Genomic DNA, 17,014 nt, shown 5'->3' with positions numbered 1-17,014 from the left:
GGGCCGCGTCCGTTGGTGATCCAAATCTGAAGCCAGTAGAACTGCATCTGACTGTCGTTTCCTAGATCTATTGTTTCTGACTGCTTTCGGGCCGAGAGGACTGCTTTGTTGTGTTGGGAGAATCCGTTCCAGTGAGGAACCCCTTTCGTTTCACGCGAAAAGGTTTCCGGTAGCCCTAGTTGCGTCATTTTTAAGATCTGGAGGTATACAGTGTTTATTTGCAGTTTACATTTATTTTCTCTCTGTTTATTTCGGTTTCGGTTTATTTAGCTTTTTTTTACCGGATCTATACCTTTCATTTCTGCGTATGCTCTTTGCCCTGTGACTCTGTGCGATCTGGGCAAATTAGAAACAGAAAGGAAGGATTTTTCTCATGCGTATGCTCTTTTCCCTGTGCCTTAGTGTGATCTCGGAAAATCAGAAACATTGAGGAAAATATTTAGTTTCCGGCTGAAGCTAACTTTGAGCCGCAAGGTTCATTTTTTAAAATATTTAGTTTTTCGGCTAAAGCTAACTTCGAGCCGTAAAGTTCATTTTCTTTGCATGTCCGTGTTGGGTTTTGTGTTTTTTGTTTTGTAGGAAAAAAGAGCTTTCTCAAAGCAAACACGCAACCCAAAGCATCACCCCCCTCCTCTCTCTCTCAAATTTTTTGTATAGCTCAATTGGTTCAAAGCTATTTTAAGAGAGTAGAGGTCTTGGGTTCAAATCTCCTTTTTGTGAGGGCGGATTTTTCATTTCCACACATTCCCGCACTTCGTCGGCATCTTCAACAACTGTTTTTCAAAAAGCCATAACTTCTTCATCCGGAAGCCGTTTTTTTTAAACCAGCCTAATTTTTCGAGATCTATCCATTGGAACACTTAGTTTCAGCATCTTTAGCTTCAGTTTCCGTTGAAATGGAAAGTGAATACCAAGTTACCCTTGACAGCATTAACTACTTCCAATGGTTGGTCTACATTGAGGATTTACTTAGAAGTAAAGGTCTCTACAGAATAGCCTCAAGCCAAGAAAAGAAACTGAAGGATGAACATAAGGCTGCTAAATGGGAAAATAGGCAAGATCAAGCACGTGGATTGATAGGGATGTCTATTTCTCCAGATTTTAGATTCCATATTGCAGAACTTGATACTCCTGATGAAGCAATGAAACAAATCAATAAAGTTTTTGGGATTAAAAATGAACTTAGAGTCCATCAACTTGAAAATGAGTTGCTTACATTGGACCCTAATAATTTTTCTTGCATTGAAGATTTCTTGTCCAAGTTCAAGACTCTTAGAATGGAAGGTGTTAAGGTTAAGAAAGAAGATAGTAACCTTATCTATTCCATTTTTACTAAGTTGGGACCAGCCTACTCTGTGTTTGTTTCCACCTTCCATTCTACAAGAGAAGCCTTCATTTCTTAAGGAACAGACTACAAGTCCCCTTTCTTTGACTCTTTTTGTGATTCTTTAATAAGAGAACAAGAAAAACTCTTACACCTTGGTCTTCTTAGTCTTGGAAACTCTTCCAAGAAAGCGTTAGCCGCCCAGCAACAACCAAATTCAAAGAATCCTAAGAAGTCATATCCTAAAAGGAATGGTCCTAAACCAAACAAGGGTCCTAAGCAATCTCAGCCTCAAAATGAAAAATCATTTCAACAAAATGATAAGACAAATAAAAACAAATGGAAGAAGACTGATAGACATTGCAACTTTTGTAATCGAGATGGCCACTTAGAATCCAAATGCTTTAAGAAGATGGAAGCCTTGGAAGCAGCGATGAAGAAACATAACATCCATTTGGAGCAATCTTCAACTTCAACTTCATCTTCAGGAATGGCACTTTCTGCATGTGGTTGTCAAGAATCTCGGTCTGACTATGCACTAAATGTATCTTCTTCTTCTCATTCTCATGAGTGGCTCATTGATTCTGGAGCTTCTTATCACATGGCCAAAAACAAAGCCATGTTTTCTTCTTTAAATGATTGTAACACCAAAAATATATATGTTGGTGATGATAGATCTCTTAGTGTTGTAGGGACTGGAACTGTTCATCTAGACAATGGTTAGTTTAATGATGTATTATGTGTTCCAACCTTATCCTGCAACCTTCTATCTGTATATCAGATAACTCATTCAGGTGAAGGTAAAATCATTGAATTTTCACTTCATGATGTTGTAATCAAGGACCTAAGGGATCCTAAACAGATTTTAGCTACTGGCATTGCTGATGATTCTACAAGGTTGTATAAGTTTCACAACTTTGGGTCATTAAATCTTCCCTCAGTATTTGTTGCTCATAACGATGAAGTGAGCAAACTTTGGCATGAGCGATTTGGTCACTTAAACTATCGCTCCCTTCAGCATCTATGTAAAGAAAATATGGTGACAGGTCTTCCTATGGTATCTTGCAGAGATGGTGTTTGTTTCGGATGTGTACTCGGAAAACATCATCGGGACAGTTTTGAAAAACGTGCCTCTTGGCACGCCTCAGCCCCTTTACAGCTTGTGCATAGTGATTTATGTGGTCCACTTCTAGTTGTTTCATTCTCTGGCTGCAAGTATTTCTTAACTTTCATTGATGATTTCTCCAGATGCACTTGGGTATACTTCTTAAAACTCAAGAGTGAAGTATTTAACACATTTTTGGCCTTCAAGGCCTTTATTGTAAAACAATCTGGACATCAAATTCTTAAGCTAAGATCTGATAATGGCAGAGAATATGTTAAAAACACATTCATCAACTTTTGCACTGAGAATGGAATTCAAATGCAACATACTGTTCCATATACTCCACAACAAAATGGTGTAGCTGAAAGGAAGAATCGCACCTTAAAGGAAATGGCTAACTGTATGCTACAATCTAAAGGACTTGGTCTTAGTTTTTGGGCAGAAGCAATTAACTGTGCAAATTACATAATAAATCACACTCCTACTAAGGCTTTAAAGAATATCACTGCAGAAGAAGCATGGAGCTCAATCAAACCAGATGTAAGTCATTTTCGTGTTTTTGGAAGTGAAGCGTGGGCCCATATTCCAGATGAAAAGCATAAAGCTTTAGAACCTAAGAGTGAAAAATGTACTTTTGTTGGATATTCTGAAGATGTCAAAGGCTATAGACTTATTCCATTTAAGCCCAAAAATGTTATCATTAGAAGAGATGTAAAATTTGATGAAAAATATCGGCCTGCGAGCCTAGTCCGGCAGATGTGCCACCTCTCCCTATCTCTTCTAATTTTGAAAACATTTCTTCTTCAGATGATGAAAGTGAGGATGACAATCCTCCCCCACCATCTCAGGATCCTCCTTCAGCTCCTCAGCTTCCAAAATGGGTTTGTGCTACTCGAGATGCAGCAGGTGATCTTGTCGGTGATCCTACAGATCAGCGACGCACACGTTCTCAGTTTGACAGAGCCTCTTCTTTACTGGCTCAAGCTCCAGTAAATTATGATCCTGACACCTTTGCAGAAGCTTCAGGTCATCCAGATTAGGAAGCAGCTATGAATGAAGAATATCATTCATTATTGGCAAATGATACATGGGATCTTGTTCCTCTACCAAAGGGACGAAAACTTGTTAGATGCAAATGGGTTTACAGAACCAAGTATGGACCAGATGGGAAAGTTGATAAACATAAAGCTCGTCTTGTTGCAAAAGGTTTTTCACAGGTTGAAGGCATTGACTACACTGAAACCTTCTCCCCTGTTGCCAAAATTAACTCTATCTACCTTGTTCTTTCTCTTGCTGCCTCGTTCAAATGGGAAGTCCATCAGATGGATGTTAAATCTGCCTTCTTGCATGGGGACTTGCATGAAGAAATCTACATGGAACAACCCATTGGCTTCATAAAAACAGACTCCAACCTTGTATGTCGGCTTAAGAAATCGCTTTATGGTCTCAAGTAAGCTCCTCGAGCTTGGTATGCCAAAATGGATAGCTTTCTTTTAGAATCTGACTTTTCTAGGTGTCATTGTGACAATACTGTCTACACCAAGAAAGTGGGCAAGTCTCTTATCATTCTTGTTCTTTATGTTGATGATCTTATCCTTACCGATAATGATCCCAACCTTATAAACCATGTGAAGTCCAGCCTTAAAAATAAATTTGAAATGACAGACTTAGGACACTTACATTATTTTCTCGGTCTTCAAGTCTTGCAATCCAAGGAGGGTATTTCCCTTTCCCAGTCCAGGTATGCCTGTGATATTCTACGCCGTTTTCACATGGAAGACTGTAAGCCAGCCTCTTCTCCCTTCCAGTCTGGAGTCAAACTTTCAGTCATTTGTACTTCTCCTGAAGTTGATGCTACCTTATACCGTCGATTTGTAGGAAAACTTTTGTATCTAACCCATACTCGTCCTGACCTTTCCTTTGCCGTTGGCCTTGTTGCTCGGTTTATGCAAAACCCACGTGAAAGTCATTGGAAAGTAGCTAAAAGAATACTTTGTTATGTTCGAGGTACAGTTCAGTTTGGGATCCATTACAGTGCCGAAGCAGCTCCTCTATTGGTTGGCTTCACTGATTCCGATTGGGCTGGTGACCCTGATGATCAGAAGTCTACTGCAGGTTATGTGTTCACTCTTGGTTTAGGACCTATTACATGGGCTTGCAAGAAACAAGGTGCCATTTCTCTTTCTTCAGCAGAAGCCGAGTATCGTGGTGCCGTAGAAGCTAGTAAGGAAGCCTTGTGGCTTCGTCAGATCTTGTCAGAGTTTGGCTTTCAGCAGCAGCATCCGACTACACTTTGGTGTGATAATCAAAGTGCCATTCAGCTATGCAAAGATCCAGTCCAACATCAACGCAACAAGCACATTGAACTGCACATTCACTTCATCAGAAAACTCATTCATGACCATGTTCTTGAAGTGCAATATTGTTCAACAGATGATCAAGTTGCAGACATCTTCACAAAGGCTCTCGCAGAGGCGAAGTTCACTAAACTTCGATTTATGGTTGGAGTTCAGGAAGTTGTCACTAGGGGGGATAGGCTCTAGTACCTCCTTCCTTCTCCTATTGTGTCATATTTGTAAATCCTTCAATCCTATCCCAAGTTGTTCTTAAGGGGGGATGTTAGGATATTCTGACACATAGGAAATAGTTAAGTACAACTTGGTCTAGTATAGAGTTAGGTAAAGTGTGTTTCTTTACCTTGTACATTTTGTAACTTACAATCCGACGGTCACGATATGTAGTGATCCGACGGTTCATTCTCTCCTCGGTATTATTTACACTTGATCCGTGGCTTGACACCCGATTGGTCCATGATTTCTATTTAAAGCGCATGGAGGGTCATTTGTAGGGTAATCCGTGCATGAGAGAAGCATATGTAAATTTTCATTCTTTTATTAATAAATTGCCTGAAGTGGCCGTGTTGGCTCAGGCCGTGGACTGTTTCCCTCTTTGAGGGTTTTAACCACGTCAAAATACTGGTGTATTGATCTGTGATCTGTTTGTGAGCGGTGTCCTTTGGTGTTCTGTCTGAGGAACTTACCCTGTAAATTCCTACAATAGGAGCTTTCTTTGGTCCTGTGTTCCTAGTGTTTTCCAATATAGCTTTGTTAATCCAATCTCTCTCCTCTTGCTGAAGATTGTTGTGATCCACTATTGACATCCCTTTAGTGTTTATAATTTCTGAGACTAAACCCCATGTTTTTGATAAGATTTTACCTATTCTTGGCTTTTGATTTTTGAAGATATTTTTATTTTTAGTTAGCCAAATTTGCCAACACAGTACTGCTGGAAGGCATTTCCAGAGTGTAATAATTGTAGCTTTGTTTTTTTTAGAATAAGGGTAATTCTTCTCCCATGTTTTATAAAATTATGAGAAAGTATTTGTGAAGTTTAAATTGATTTCCAGCGGGCTTGTAATTTGCTTCCAACATTCTCTAGTTATCCTGTATTCCAAGAAGAGAAGTTGGATGGACTCTTTCTCTATCAAGCACATGGAGCACCTAAATGGGCCCTGATTTTTTTTTTTTTTTTATTATTAATTTTTTTTTTATTATTATTATTTAAGTTTTCAGTAGTTAGTATTTTTCCTTTGAGAAGAGTCCATATAAATGCATTGATTTTAGGGAGACATTCAGTTTTCCAAACCACTTTCCAGAGGCTCCATTCGTGATGGTTTTGTTGTTCTTGAAGTGATTTGTACCCTGTTTTAACCATGTATCCTCCTCCATTTGGATCCAAAACATAATCGTTCTATTCCTCGATACTTGTGGGCGCTGCACCTTTGAGGTGATGCTTTAATTTCTCCCATTGTCCTTTTAAGTTTGAGGGGATTGTTGGGATTTGCCACTCATGCCAAGTTTGTTGATTCCATGCCAAAATTGAATGAAGAGTGTTCAACGTTCTTTCTACCATCCATTTTTGTATGCCAAGGAGGTCCCATTGAAGATTTAGAAGCTTTTTTCCCATTATTCTGTCATCCCAGATTACCACCGATTTCCCATTTCCCGGAGTTTTAGATATATGATACCTGATTGAGGGGATTATTTTCTTTACAAGTTTCTAAACTTGCGTGCAAGGTCTCATAGGAATGATGTTTGTCAATAACTTTGTTCTGGTTTGATTCAAGTATTTTGTGACGAGGGTTTTTTTCCACTAACTTTTCTTTCCGATTATCATTCTCCATATTATTTTCATCCCTAGTGCAGCGTTCATTAAGCTTGGTAAACGTATGGATAGACCTCCTTGTTCATATGGTAGTGTGACTTGGTCCCACTTTATCAAACTGAACTTTTTGTTCTCTTGCTTTCCTCCTTGCCAAAGAAAACTTCTTATGATTATTTCCATTTGCTTGTGAGCACTTGCCAGGGCCAAAATAATCGCATACTGATATATTGGGAGAGCTGAAAGTAGTGCCTTAATCATAATCACCTTCACTGCCATATTGGGCCACATTATACTCCATTTTTGTATTTTGTCCTTCATTTTTTCCACATGTTTGCTCCATACTTCAGCTTTCACATTCTCCTTGGCTATTGGAAGTCCTAGGTAGGTGAAGTGCGTCCATCTTGCTTGTGTTGGAATTTCAAGGATTTGTGAGATATTCTGCATTATTCTTGGAGGAGTGTTCCAACCATATATTCTACATTTTGAATTGTTTAATAGCCCTCCGGATACTTTAAGAAAATCATCCAGAACTTTTTAAAATCTTCTTGCTATTATATTTCATGCTTGTCCCAATAAAAGAGTGTCATCAGCGAAAAGAGAATGATTGGTATTTTTGACTCTTTTTGCAATTTGGATACTTGTGATTTTTTTTTTCTCTTCTTTGGGTTTCCAATGCTGCACTTATCGTTTCAGCGATTATAATATATAGAAATGGAGATAGAGGACATCCTTGTCTCAACCCTCTTGAGTTCTGAAAGAAGTTGATGGGCCTTCCATTTATTAGTGGCGTTATCCAAGGAGTTGAGATACAAACCTGTATGGTCTCGATTATGTCTTGAGAGAACCCAAATTTTTTAAGAACTGCTGTTAGTTATGAGTGTTTGACTCTATCAAAAGAATTTGCCATGTCTAGCTTTATAATAATTCTTCTCTCTTTTCTTTGAATGCTAGTATGAATTGCTTCCTGGACAATAATCACATTGTCAATTATTTGTTGGTTGGGGACAAAGCCGCCCTGATTTTCAGAGATTATGTAAGGGAGAACTCTTTCGATTCTATTGGCTATAATTTTTGTGATAATTTTGTAGGAGGAGTTGCATAGAGGTATTGGGTTGTATCTGTTGAAAGTTGTTGGGTCGGATTCCTTTGGAATTAGAGACAGATAAGAGGATTTGGTATTTCCTCCCATTTTGTTTTTTGAATACATTTTTTGTTATTCTCATGAAATCTTTTTTTATGACATTCCAGTGGTGCTTATAAAAGGCGATTATGAACCCATCTGGCGCTGAAGCCTTGTCTGATGAAGACTCCATATTGCTGCCAACACTTCTTCTTCAAAGATTTCTTTATTTATTTCTGAATTTTGTCCCTCACTTATTTGGATGTGTTGTAGAAAATCCTCATGATCTGTTCACTGTTCATTTGCTATTAATAGATCTTTGAAGTGGTTATGGACTGCTTTTTTTAATTCCTCCACTCCTTTTATTTCTTTTTCATCCACTTTATTTGGTCTATCTGATTTCTGACTCTTCTAATTTTCATTGTGTTGTGAAAGAAGGTAGTACTTTTATCCCCTGCTTTCAGCTAAAGACATCTGGATTTTAATCTGAGCTTTTCTTCTTCTTTTCTATTTTGCCTGTATATTTCCCAAAATAATTCATTTTCTTTCAAATAATCCGGCTTGTCCTCTTCTTTGTTTTCCTTTTCTTCTTGCATGTTGTCCATGTTTTTTTGCAGCTCTATTTTCTTTTCTTTTCTTTTTTCATTTCATTCTCTTTTGCCCATATTTTTAGCTTTATTTTTAGAATTTTTTAATTTTGTTTTCGATACATATTAGGGAGATCTTGTAATGTTTTGTGCCCATCTCTCTTTGATTTGAGTTCTGAAATCTTCATTGCTGTCTCGGATTGAATTGTATCTAAAAGGAAGAGGACCTTGGTTGTCCATTTTGCCCAAAATAAGTGCTACTGGTTTATGTTCCGAGGTTGTTGTATGAATAATTTTGGATTTTACAGAGGTGTAATCAGCGGCTATGGTTTCTTGAACTAAAATTCTGTCTAACCTCTCATTTATATTATTTTTACTCTCTCTTGTTGCTCCATGTGTATTTCCCATTACTTGGTGGGATATCAATTAGATTGTGCTGCTCCATTATTTCTTCCAAAGCTTCTCTTGATGAATCCGCATGATAAGTCCCTCCAAATTTTTCTTCTACCTTTCTTACCAAGTTTAGATCACCTCCCAAAATTATTTTCCCATTTTGACTTTCTGTTAGTACTTCTTTTATCGAGTTCCAACATTGTTCTTTTTCTTTATAATGATTTGGAGCATATATGTTAATGAGGCTGTAGTTTTCCTTTGTGTTGAGATCCTTTAATTCTATTTTGATCCAATGCTTGCCGATTTTTTGATTTGTCATTTCCCATTTCCCTTTTTTCCAAAGAGTGCAAATTCCTCCTGAGGCTCCTGTTGCTTCAAGCGATATTCCTTCATAATTTTTTAATTTTTGTATCATTTTTCCAGTTTCTTGACTGTTTGTTTTGGTCTCCTGGATCATGAAAATGTCCGACGCTTCTTTCATCAGGGCATCTCTTGCTACATTTGCTTTGTAGGATGTGTCCAGACCATGACAGTTCCAAGAGACCGCTATCATTATTTATTGGTTTGTTGGTGCACGATGCCCTTTCCTCTCTGCTAATTTTTCTCACTGTTCCCTGTATTTCTCCCAAAGGAGGAGTCGATTGGTTGCTAAGTACTTAGAGCTATCTCTTTGACAACTGCTTCATCCCTTATTTCCTTGTTGGATTTTCTGCCTGTTTTTTTTGATGTTCATTGATTTGTAGAGTCTTTATGGATTGGTTTCTAGTTAAGATACGGTCCACAAAGGGGGAAGCGAGGGTTTGAAGGGATGGTGGAGAGGATAAGGGGGTTATGTGAATGTGTTGGGGATTTGGGTGAGGGAGGCTCTGTAGTGTCTTCAAGTGGCCCAAAGGGGTTAGAATTTGTGAGGTGTGGGGGGTGTGCAGTGGAAGGAGATGGTGAGGAAGTTTCATTTGATTCCTGGCGCTGCGAAGATGGGGGGGAGGCTTTTTGTTGGTGGGTTTCTTCTTTTTTACTTGCTCCCTTTTATTTTCTTGTTCCTGTACATTTTCATTTTTTTTTAGAGCATCTATTTGCGAAATGACCATATTCGTGACATACCTTGCATTTGAATAAGATCTGCTCGTAGTCCAACTGCTGTATATGTGTCCATTGGTCAACGTTGATTTTGATCACTTCTAAAAGTCGTTTTCCTAGATCCACTTTCACGCATATTTTGGCACATACATGCTTATTGTCGTTCGGTTCACATCTATCTATAAATTTTTCTACTGCATTTCCTATGCCCTTTATTGGCTCATCTCCCCAGCAATGTAGAGGGAGATGGGGTAACCTGACCCATACTGGCACTACACTTGGCACATCCATTTCAGGATCGAAGTCTGGGGTCCATCGGTTTAGGTATAGTCCTTTGGTATCCATGAAATATGGGCCATTTCTGAAGATCAGATCTCTGTCTTCCTTTGATTCAAAATGAAAGGTGTAGTATCCCCTTCCACAAAATCTTATTGGAATTTTTCTATTGATGGTTGAGCTCCAGTTTCTTTCGACCCATCTTTGGATCGATTTGGGGGACATTCATAGCCCAGTGAACTGTCCAAATAGATCACGTTTAGCAAGAGACAACGCTGCTCTTCGAGGAAGAGAAGGAGGAAGGGAGATTTTTGGAATATCATCGAGCTTTTTAATAAACTTGTTTACAGTTGGCCTGATTCTTGGAGGTCTTGTAGCTGCTATAAGGAAGGCAAACACATCCGCTGTTCCCTCATTTCCTTGGAGTTGATCTGTTAGTGGATCACCCTCCTCTGGGGTTCCGTTGGCTCTGAGATCTCAGCAACAGGAGGTTGCTGAGCGACGCCTGCGTGCAGAGAGGGAACCTGCTAGGTCAAGCAACAGGGTTGCCCACACAGTGTAGCGAAAAAAAACTTGTAGTATAATTTTATATATACTTTACATAGAGAAAAATAAAATATTTTAAATTAAATTTTTTTCCTATATTTTCACTTTCCATAACTAGGGGATGCCTAATTTATTTTATTTATGATACAGAGTTGATATATAAGATTTTAAAAATACCAATAACAAAGAAAAATGATATAGAAAATTTTAAAAATATCAATAATAAATAAAATATTTCACTAGGGATTTTAACATGAATATAAAGGTAGAAAACTTGGAAAAATTCTTACTCTATTAATAACTACTTTCTAGTTCAATGTATAAGGGATATTTCTGATTATTTCAATGCTTAATATGAATTTGATATCTAATATTTAGAAAATATTAATAGTAAAAATAATTAAATGTAATGTGGAGAACATGAATTATAAATAAAATATTTCAATGTCAATTGTATATACATTAAAATATTTCAATATTATATGAGCCCACAAGAATGAAAATATATATGATTAAATATTTAATTTTATAACATTTTTTAACTTAAATTTAAACTAATCTAGATTTATTCTAACTCGGGATCAAATTCCAAGAGGGATCAAATCTCTTTTCAGTGTAGTAGATATTCTTTTCAGTTTAGTAGATACGGTAGATCATGAATTAAGATGAACCTTAATTCATCTGGACTTGTTTAAATTTAAGTTTAAAAATACTATAAAATTAAATTAATATAAGATATTTTTTTATACATACCATCATTTTGCATTACATCAAACTTACACATCTCTTGATTCTTACCCATCTATTGCATAAAATCAAGTGAATTTTAATAAGTGACTAAACAATACCGATACCAAATGATTAAAACACTAGACAGATGGTTAACTGCCTTCCATGGTACAGAGGTCAACTTCATGCCCTGGCAGTGCTGTTGATGCCTCTATTTTAAATTGTGGCTAAGGATCTCACTCCGATCTGAAGCGAAAGAAGTAAAAGTACGCAAAGCGACCCTCAAATCTGCTTATAAATGCATCGGCTAGTTGACTCGATGAGCCTCATGAGAAAGGGGAATTTGGACTGATTTCCAGTTGAATCTGAGTAATTTCCAGAATTGTGGGATTTGACATAGTCAACCTAGGCTGACCAATATTTTCCATGATCCGGCATAATGGGTCGACCTGATTTGATATGCTGGTGGGGTTGTTCAGATTCGATGAGTTCTGGTAAAATGACCAAGTTTGATAGCTATGCTAAAAATTAAACCTATATATTATGAAGGATTAAAGATATTTCGATAAAAAAAGGGAGACTCAACGCAGAATAAAAACAATGAAAGCCAAAGAGAAACCAACATTATACGATGTGATCTAGAGTCCGTGAAATGTGATGCAAACTCGCAGAGAGAAGTCCATGCTCCAAAACCCTGTTTGATGTTCTCTCTCCCGCAGGAAAGATCTCCTCCAAGCATCCAATACTCACCTTCAAATTCCAGTTTCTCCAGGAGACCATTGTAGTGATAGCGACACGGTACAGAGTCATATAGTGGATGATCTATGATTGTTCTGTAAGACATCATTGCTAGCTCACAGACTTTATTCTACTATTGTGGTGCCAATCACCATAGTATCGTATATCCTCTCACAGACTCTGAGAAATCATGTCTTACTGCTCTAAATAGAGATTTTATGTCTAGTATTTTTCGCTTGTTTAAGTCGGCGATTTCTTTTTATCTTATTATGTTTTTGTTTTCTTTTTCGTTGCATCGAGGGCGTACATTTCTCATTACCTTTAGAAACCTAGACGTTTCCTCTATAAATAGCCACGTTTCGCGAAAATCTCGAGCAGTTTCTCTCAAAATGGGTTACGCATTAAGAAATTGAAAGCTCATGTTAGGAACGACGTAACTAACAGGATGTCCGTTTCTTATGGATTCATGTAATAATGTGGTCTTAACATCAGATTTTGTTTACATAGGCTTTCAAATTTTGCAGTAGGTGCCCGGTAGAAGTGAGCGAGTTTGTGGCAGAAGTGGAGACGCTGTAGTAGCAGGATAAATTTCAGGTTGGGCATGGGCAAATTCAAAATTGGATGTGTTCGAGTGACGAGCTGTAACAAATGAGAAAATTTGCTCTGGCTGCTTTTAGTTTTTTCTTTTACAAATCTGTGTTTTAACTTTTTACTACTGGTTTTTTTCGAACCGTCATGTATGCTGTATTGTATTGCGCACCTTACAATATAGATCTGGATACGATAGGGTAAATGATATGTTGCCCGTATCATTTCCACTGAACGGCCGAATGCGCACCTTTAACAATTTGACCTACTCGAAGGTTTGATTCATTATGATTTGAGCAGAGCAATGCAATCAATAAGTGAATTTACCTTGAACGATTAGTTTTTGGGCTGATGTCTGTGATATGTGTGCTACTAAAATTGCATACTCAATATGAATGATTAGCTTTTGTAATTTAGAAAATGGTAATCTCCGTGGTCAGTCAGTGTTGGTTGCAACAAGGAATATGTTGGTTATGATGTCTGTGAACCAGATGCTAGTTGAAGACAAATAGTGATATGCTGTTTATTGCAGCGAATAATTCACAGATGGTGATTTCACTTTTTGTGTGAAAGGCATTTTGATTGGTAGACTTGACTTTGTGCTCACTTAGCTAGGAGATTACTTAACTTGTGGCTCTGATACAAGTATTAAAGAATTATATTAAATTGACATAGTGGCTCCTTGGTCAGCGAACTGTACACTATTTTGTATATGGACTGTGATGGTATGATGATTTGTGAAAATTAAGAAATGGGATGCAAGAGACATCTCGAGGAGTATGCAAGAGATGTTGATTTGTATGCCTCTTTTTGATGTATGAAAGCCTCATGTCCAATTTGTCTTTTCTCTTGATCGTTTTGTTTGAGGGCTTATCTTGAATTCCTTTTTCCAACTCTATTTGTAGAAACATATAATTTTAAGAATTAGATGCTCCTGAATCGAAACGTTTTTCATGGTTCAGAGCTGAGAAGCATGTTCATGAAAAACTGCAAAGGAAAGAAATTGAATTGATGTCCACAAAAGCCAAAAATAGTTTCAAGGGACAAGGAAGTTTTGATAATAGTTTTACGTCAGCATTTTATTTCACTTTAGATGTGATATATATATTTTTTTCTGTGCAGGCTGGTAACCTTTGTATTAACTGCACTTTATATGGGACTTCTGTATGGGCTATACGTGCCTGATTGGCAATATGAAGTGCCAATAAAAGATACCTCTAGTTCTCCCTTAAATTTGGGCTCCAAAACATATTTTGTAAGTGTTAATTTACTTACTCTCTATATATATATATATATTTCTGTTAAACATGACTGAAACTCTTTTGTTGCATTGAATTTTCTCACATTTGTCTAGTTTATGTTTTATCATGTTTAGTTTGTCTTTAATGTTAAGAATCAAGATGAAGGGGTAATTGTTTTGAACATAAATATATAAATAATATAATATAATTAAATAATTAATAATTATTATTATAATGAAAGGACATGTCATAAAAGACGTGACTATTCATGAAAGTGCATCCTGCCTTATGTATATATATTGGGCTTCGTTGTCTAATTGTTGACACCTAATCTTTATGATTGGGGGAATTTGTGTAAATAAATAAATTAGGAATGTGAACAGTCATCAGGAGATGAACTGAACAATCACTCTTATTGTATATAACAATAACCTACCTATGGAATAATAGACGAATCAGTTTTACTGCCTTTGGAGAGTTATTGCCTGGCCTGACATGGTATCAGAGCCAACTTCTTTCTAGCTTTGGTTCTTTGTAACTCCCTCCTACATAGTCTGCTCATACTCTGCCCATGTTCTGCAGGCTGACATGTCTGTCATATCCCTGCGAAATCTCAGACACTGTTTAATAATTTCGTTGTGTGTGACTTCCATTTTGCTATGCGTTATACGCATGGATTCGTTGTGAGTCTCAACCCAAGCCTGCGCCTGCCTGTTCTTCTGAATACATTAATCGCTCTCTGGCTGTCCTGACATAAACGCTTCATAATGTTTTAGCGCTGTCCTTCATGGTACTGCATCTGCTCCAGGTTCTGAGAAGTGTAAATGCGCAATCTCTGCCTGTTTGGGGGTGACCCATGTGATTTTTCCAGAGCCTGCTCATTCTTTTTCAGACCCGCTGCCAACATCTTTACATCTCTGAAATGGTTGCTGCCCAAAACTCAGAACACACAGAACTGTAGTAACGCACTCCTGGCCTGAACTGGTTTCCGTTTGGAGTCTGGTCGTGTAGAGATACATGGTATCGTGGAGATGTCGTGAGCTTGAGTCCGTAAATCCCAAACCTGGTCACGTTACTTTATCGTTGGTCGAAGGGAGATGCGAACCAAGGTCGAATGGAGATGCGAACCCGAGATGTCGGGCCTTCTTTGAGCAGATCGAGGGGATGAGCATGTTCTTGGAGAGCCGTAATTGAACCTCTCTTCTTCCCAGCTGAACACCGATAATTTTTTTACTGACTAGCAGCCAAGTTCCAAGAAAATTTTGCTACCACAGTATCAAGGGATCAGCGGAAACCAAAATTATTGTTATACACAAGAAATTCTTCGGTGAGTGAGTTTATTTGAGTTGTCAAAAGGGAGAAATTATGCTTACTATCCTCAAATTTCATTATGCCTGACACGCTGTGACCGCACTACTGTTGACCGCATTACTTGCTAGTTGGGTACAAGCTGAAGTCTGTGGGTTTATACATATGTGCAACGGTTTATTGAATACGTATTTACACTGTGATTTATATATTAAAGTTGTGCGATGTGGTTTATATGTGCGCTGTGGGTTTATGCGTAGAAAGATATACATTGACGAGCATATATATATTATGGTTTTCATTTGAATGCGTTATGAACGGAGTTTGTAGATATTTGAATGCGTTGAATGGATGAAATATGTTGGATGTATTATATGAGGATCGTTTTATAAACATTGAAGGGATTTGAAGAAACATAGTGCATAAAAGTATTTGAAATCTTTTTGCCCTTTTAAGTACAATTTCACTGTATATCAGCAGAAGTATTTTTTTCTATCAGCAGAAGTTTTTTTTCAGAATGCATTCAATCATCTCTATGGTAGGAATAGTTCTCACTGGCAAGGAGAACTATCCTGCATGGTCCCGGATGATAAAACACACCCTCATCTTCAATGAGTTGTGGAAAGGAGTGTGTGTTGGAGAAGGAGACAAAGACCCAGTACAGCCTACCTCAGACAAAGAGCTCGTCATTTGGGAAAACAAGAACAACAAAGCTTATGCATTAATTGCAGCATCTGTAAATGAAGAGCTGAGTCGCCATATTTCGTCATATTCAACTGCCTTTGAAGCCCTTACAAAAGCTGAAAGAACTCTATGACTCACATTCTACACTTGAAGTTGTTCAGCTCATGATTAAACTCTTCACTCTTGAACTGAAAAATAATGATCCTCTTGCTCTTGCATCTGAAGTAAAGTCTATAATGCATGATATCAATTCCACTAAGGTTGAGCTGGATATCCCTCTTATTGCTTTTCTCAAGGCACTCTATCCTACTTACTCCAATTATCTTGAGTCTTTACAAGCAAATGGAAATCTCAAAGATATAACCTTTGAATCTCTTATGAAAAAGTTTGCTGAAAGAGAGAAAGCTTTTGGAAAGAAGACATCCCTTGAATCGTCTGAAGAAACTGTGTGCCTTGCTCATAAAGAAAAGCATTTTGCTCAAGATTCTACAAGAGGAAGAGGTGGACGAAGAGGAAGAGGAAGATACTTCAGAGGCAGGGGGGCAGACATTCTCAAGGAGAAAAGGCAGACTTACACTGCATTCGCTGCAAAAGAAATGGATCACATGATGCTTCTACATGCAAGCTACCATGGGACAAAATTGAGCAGAAAAGAAACCCACAAAAAGGTAAAACTGATGATACAGACAAAGGTAAAGCACCTGAATCCGCTCACTATATTGAGGCACAATGTAACATTGGAGTAAATGAAGATTTGTTTAATGCTTCACTTGCTTCTTCGAAAAACGATTGGTTGCTTGATTCAGGAGCAACCTGTCATATGACTCATAGAAAAGATTTTTTTGAAGATTTCACTGACAATGTTGATGGAGCAGTATACTTTGCAGATCAGTCAAAAATCAAGCCATCAGGGCTTGGCACAGTCAGGCTTAAACTGCCTGGTCTTCCAAACTTTCTTCTGGATCATGTTCTATATCTCCCACAACTCAAAAGAAACTTGCTGTCCTTGGTTCACATCCGCCAGCAAGGTCACTCCATTCATATGTTTGATGGCAAGCTTGAGGTAAGAAAAGCATTTGACCACTCACTTGTCATGAGGGGAATAGAAGAAGAAAGACTTGTCAAACTGCAAGG

At 37.7% G+C, this 17,014-nt stretch overlaps 1 protein-coding gene across 2 annotated transcripts in view; it reads left to right on the top strand.

Annotated features, from left to right (window-relative positions):
* The window catches only part of LOC149142210 (uncharacterized), a 402,089-nt gene that overhangs the window by 152,825 nt on the left and 232,250 nt on the right, over positions 1-17,014 (top strand). For both annotated transcript variants that reach the window (XM_089452873.1, XM_089452872.1), the window contains exon 6: positions 13,770-13,902. In XM_089452873.1, coding sequence (XP_089308999.1) covers positions 13,770-13,902 — 133 coding nt within the window. The remainder of the gene's footprint in view (positions 1-13,769; positions 13,903-17,014) is intronic.

The sequence above is a fragment of the Pinus tabuliformis genome, chromosome X (genome assembly GCF_031772625.1).
Source record: "Pinus tabuliformis cultivar Carrire ecotype Pingquan chromosome X, CPIR1, whole genome shotgun sequence".
Lineage (NCBI taxonomy): Eukaryota > Viridiplantae > Streptophyta > Pinopsida > Pinales > Pinaceae > Pinus > Pinus tabuliformis.
This window is presented reverse-complemented; position numbering and strand designations above follow the sequence as displayed.